At 38.2% G+C, this 5,436-nt stretch overlaps 1 protein-coding gene across 1 annotated transcript in view; it reads right to left on the reverse strand.

Annotated features, from left to right (window-relative positions):
- The window catches only part of YES1 (YES proto-oncogene 1, Src family tyrosine kinase), a 58,340-nt gene that overhangs the window by 40,466 nt on the left and 12,438 nt on the right, over positions 1 to 5,436 (reverse strand). The window contains exons 4-7 of the mRNA XM_007935607.2: positions 3,209 to 3,312; positions 2,967 to 3,116; positions 630 to 785; positions 287 to 466 (exon numbers count right to left, since the gene is read on the reverse strand). Of these exons, the coding sequence (XP_007933798.1) occupies positions 287 to 466; positions 630 to 785; positions 2,967 to 3,116; positions 3,209 to 3,312 (590 nt within the window). The remainder of the gene's footprint in view (positions 1 to 286; positions 467 to 629; positions 786 to 2,966; positions 3,117 to 3,208; positions 3,313 to 5,436) is intronic.

Consider the following 5,436-nt stretch of genomic DNA (forward strand, 5'->3'; position numbering starts at 1 on the left):
ATGGGAGAAAAAAAGGCTATTTATGCACATGGAGACAGCTCAGGGGGCAGGAGTGCATGGAGGGATGGACACTAGGAAGGGGTAACTATGGGGAGGAAGTGGGAGGGAAGCTGTTGCATTGTGGTAAACTGTGGTCAATGTCATGAGACAAAGTGTATGTGAACTGCTGTATGGAAAGTGAATCTGCTCTGTAAAACTTCACCCAAATCACACACACAAAAAAACAAAAAACTGATGAATAAAAATATCCCAAGAGTTACAAATCTGCTCAAGGATATACACATACCTTTTGACATAAATTCAGTGACAATGTAAATTGGCTCTTCAGAAACAACAGCATATAGTGGTACAAGTTTATCATGTCTTAATTTTTTCATGATCTGAGCCTCCTGAAGAAAAGCTTCTGGCATCATTGTACCTGGTTTTAGTGTTTTGATAGCTACTTTTGTGGTTCCATTCCATGTTCCTAGAGAAATAACACATTTTATTACTTAACCTACATTTTAGGGAATATTAGACCAAATTTCAATAAATAGCAATTACCTTAAATATTTAAAAACATTTTATCAAAAATTGGGGCATTTTACTCTATGGCTGAATAACAAAAAATAAAAGTTCAGGCTTCTTACCCATCCATACTTCACCAAAACATCCTTGTCCTAATTTAACTTCTAGTCGTAAAGATTCTCGAGGGATTTCCCAAGCATCTTTTGCTAGACCTTGAGTCTGCGGTTTCACAGTTGGACACACAGTTGTTAACTTATGGCATAAGCCATCAGCATGTTCTAGATAAATGAATAAAGTACATATTAAAATTAAGTACTTACAAAAATTAAGGTACACATTAAAAAAAAAAAAAAAAAACCAAAGGCACTGCTGTCAAGTCAGATCCATCTCATAGCGACCCCTCCTTGGGTTTCCGAGGTGATATGGCTACAGAAATAGATTGCCCAATCTTCCTCCTGAGGAGTGGCTGGTGGGTTTGAACCACCAGCCTTCTGGTTAGCAGTCAAATGCCTTAGGCACTAGGCCACCAGAGCTCCAGGGTACACATATCAATATTTAAATTGTAGCAAAGGAAAATAAAAACAAAGTATGCTATCAGTTTTACTCTGAAAACACACACAAACACAATAATGCATATATAAGAAGCTAAACATACAAAATGCAGGTAAGTGAATCAACTTGCTAAATACATTTTTAAAGTTACTGTTTACTGAATACTTATGTTCCATTATTATACTAATGTAGCACTTTACAACTATCTCACATAAATGAAGCTTAGGAAACATAAGCAACCCTCCTGAAGTCACACAGCTAGGAGGTGATGGAGCCAATATTCTACTCAGGTCCATCCACCCCCAAAGTTGTGCTTTTGACTGCTGTGCCTTACTTCTTCCCCCCAGAGAATGCTACCATCAATAATTATTTCTAATAACCACTGACGTAAGAGGCATACCAAAAATCAAGGAAAACACCCTTCATTTAGGAGATTAATTCTTTCTTCTTTTTTTGGTATTTTTTGCCCTTCTCTTCACCCAAATCAGTATTTGTCCCTATTTATCTAACAGTGTTCCCTTCCCTCCCTCTCCCCTGTTGGTTACCTCTGATAACCAACAAAGATAATTTCCTTCCATATATAAATCTTTCCTTGACTTTTTACAGTAAAGGACTAATACAATATTTGTCCTTCTGTGACTGACTTGTTTCACTCAGCATAATGTCCTCTAAGTTCCTCCATGTTATGTGGTGTTTTGTACATTCTATGTTATTCTTTAGGGTTGCACAGTATTCCATTGTGTGTATGTACCATAGTCTAGTTATCCATTCTTCTGTCGAAGGGCACCTAGGTTGTTTCCATCTTTTTGCTATTGTAAATAGTGATGCGATGAACATGGGTGTGCATGTATCTGTTCTTGTCCTGGTTCTCATTTTTTTAGGACATATACCTAGTAATGGAATGACTGGGTCAAATGGTATTTCTATTTCCAACTTTTCAAGGAATCACCATACTGCTTTTCACAGTGGTTGTATCATTTTACAAATTATTTTATAAACTATCATTTATAATTTTTAAATAAAAGAGACACAAAGGCAGGGAACTCCAAATTCATAATTGCTTGACTTTCAAATCCTTTTACTTTCTTATTATAACTAAAACACATTCCTCCCCTATTCTCAGTAACTAATCACAAAAATTCACATTCTAACATGTGCCATTACAACTGATGCCACTGCTTGGTAATACTTTTCATTCATGACAAGACTGGGATAACCTGACAGACTTATTTGCAGTTAGCTGTCACTGAGGAAGAAATTACCAGGGAAACGTCCCCTCACTTAGTACTAATCATTTAAAGACTTTCAGATTCTTTCATGTCTATCAAATGGAAATGGGAAACTTTTTCAGCAAACTATAATACTGGATACTTATCCAAGTTCTCTGGAAGACTAAAGAACATCTATAGTTGATACAGGTTAATTTAGCAGGAAAAATGCATCTTCAGACCAAATTGCATTGGATTTGTGCTTTAGGAATTCTTATGTGCTCCAGCTCATCCAGGGAAGGAAACTCAAAAGGATACAGCTTTTTATTTAAATGTTTAGCTTTCCATATTTAATAAGTGGTCATAAATAAAATATTTGCTTTAATTTTCTTAAATTTATCTTCACAATCTATCGTGGTATTTATATATTAAGAAATGGAACGCCAATGCAAATACTATGCCAATTATATATGACAATTCAAATGATGATAGTCTGATTTTAAGACATCATCCAGGAACTTAATTCAGGTAATAAGCTACTTATTCCTAATTCTCCTTATCTCCCTTACTAGAATACAACAGACATTTACTGAACATGTAGAGTACTGTGTTGAACATTAAGACATATGAAGACATGGATTCTGTCCTCATAAAACAGAACATGAGGAAGCAATTTTTACCTCTGAAATATTCACCCACCTGTGTAGTGCTTCACTAATTTCTGCAGAGTATCAAACTGTGCTCTGGTTGTGATATAATATCCACCATTGTCAAGTTTCCTAATTTTGTAGTGTTTCACATTGTCACCCCTTACCTCATCCCAATCACGAATAGAGAGGGAATAAGCACCTATGAAGAAAAATGAATACTTTTAGCATAACTTTCTCAAAATATTGTCCAAGAAAATGTTTATATTTGTAACAGTGTATCAATATTCATACCTTTAGTAGTTTCACTCTCTCTTACTAAGAAAATACCTCGTTGGTTCCCAGGATTAAGAAGTAATCTTTCAGCATCTTTTCTACCCATTTTGCCAAAATACCATCTAGAAAAAAATGAAGTGTTTTCAATTGGAAAGGTATAAGAGTTCGAAAAATTATACAGACATATCAGAGAATAGAAGGAGGTAGGGAGAATGACAAAGAATAGGCACAGAATGCTGATTAAAAATTTTAACTGTTATGAGATATAGTTTAAAATATAATAAACACAACTAAATATTTTTATTTCTTAAATAGGAGTATTTAAAAAAAATGAAAGTCACACTATTTCCACATGACTACTCAACATATTTCTTGAACCTCCACCTGTCCATCACAGAACAGTAAGTAGAGAAAGAAAGTGTTCTGGTTACCTAGAGCTGCTCTGACAAGAAATATACCACGAATAGGATGGCCTTAACAAACAGGAATTTATTCTTAAAATTCAGAGGCTTTAACTCCAAGTTCAAAATGCCAGCCTCTAGGGGGTGGGTGAAAAAGCCCCTCAACCTGGGGTCCAGCTCTGCCTCCTGCTCCTGGCCCACTGGAGCTAGAGGCGTTTCTTCACTCAGACAGCTGCTGGCTGCTAAGGCTGAGAAACCCCAAGGTTGACAAGTCAAAAGGCACAGTCCCGATGTTACCAAACCACACGGCAGGCCATTAACTTAAGTCCACTGTAAGTCCCAAGGTCAGCAGAGCATACCAGCCTGCTGAGCAATGACACGGCTACATGCAGGGTCCAAGTGTGCCATAGGCTAGACACCATTCTCAAAGCTTCTCCTTATACACAGGAAGCAGACCACATACTCAAAGGCAGCTACTCAGCTGCTCATAGTAGATTCCACCATGGAGTTGATTACCAGTCTCATCATGGGGAATACTATATCCAGCTGCCCAGCAACTCAACCAGGCCTAGCCAAGTTGACACAAACATAACCACCAAGAAAGACAGTAATGATAGATCTTCTCTGTCATGATGGATGGAAAAATTAAGACTAAAGTAGGAAGAAATGAAGTAGTTCACTGGCAACAATGTGATCATCTGTATTCATGAAGATTCCAGTATTAAAAACAAAATAAAACACACTGCTATCGAATTGCTTATGACTCATGGGGACACTATGTGTACCATACTCAAATGATTAGGAAATTCTAAATTAGTGTGGGTTTCATTTAATCAAGTTTTGTGAATAAAAATGACAGTCTCTGCTTTTAAGAAGCTCGAAGATGGTTCTGGTAAGATGGCGGACTAGGCAGAAAGACTGCACAGACCCTCTTCAACAAAGAAAAGGGAAACCAATTAACACAGACACAGAAGATAATCCTGGGCCCCTGAGCCCTGAAGGGAAGGACATAGAAGTGGACTAAACCCCAACTAGCAGAAGAATTTGCATGAAAATACCAAAAAAGGAGACATATGGAGCTGCAGTCTGGCAGTGATCCTGACGGCACAGCACAGACAGCTTGGAGATTCCCAAGTGGTGGTAGGACCTAAGAATTAACCTAAAAATCAGCCCTGCTACCCAGGGACTGCACGGAGGACTGCTCTGGTGGCTGGCGAATCAACGGAGAAGGTGAAGAGAAAGGCGGGCTGAGCTGTAGACTTTTGCTGGTCTGGAGGACGCTGCCATTTTGAATGTTTAAAAGCAGCTTGACTGTTTTGGATATTTAAAGAGACAGCGCTCTCACAGATTCCTGGGGCTTAAGAACATGTTCTGCATTCCAGCAACCCCAAGGACACTCCGGACCTGCCAGACTGAAAAGGTACGACATTCCTCTTGTTACTCTTACACCCCACACCCTCTTGGTGAACAGAGGTGCGGCCATCCCTTACTCCCACCTGCCTTCAGGGCCCACAGGAACTCCACCACAGTCTGTGTGCTCAGATGGAGCCTGGATGCCCTGCCCTATCCTCCACCGATATTTTTTTCTCTTTTTTGCTTTCTTTTTTCTGCTGATTAGTTTGCTTATTTGTCTGTTTAAAACAACTATTATTATCAATACTTTTGTCCTTTTTACTATTATTCTTAATCTTCCCCTCCCAGGTCCTAGTTTTCAGCATTTTTTCTTTTCCCTGTTCCTGGTTGAAATTTTTTTTCTAGGTTTTCTTTTTTCCCCCCCTTTTTTCTCGTGGTTAACCCCATTCCTTGTTTTTCTTTTTGCATTTTTTTCCTTCATTATTCTCCCTC

Source organism: Orycteropus afer, unplaced genomic scaffold (assembly GCF_000298275.1).
Source record: "Orycteropus afer afer isolate SDZICR_OR568_19922 unplaced genomic scaffold, OryAfe1.0 scaffold00030, whole genome shotgun sequence".
Classification (NCBI taxonomy): Eukaryota; Metazoa; Chordata; class Mammalia; order Tubulidentata; family Orycteropodidae; genus Orycteropus; species Orycteropus afer.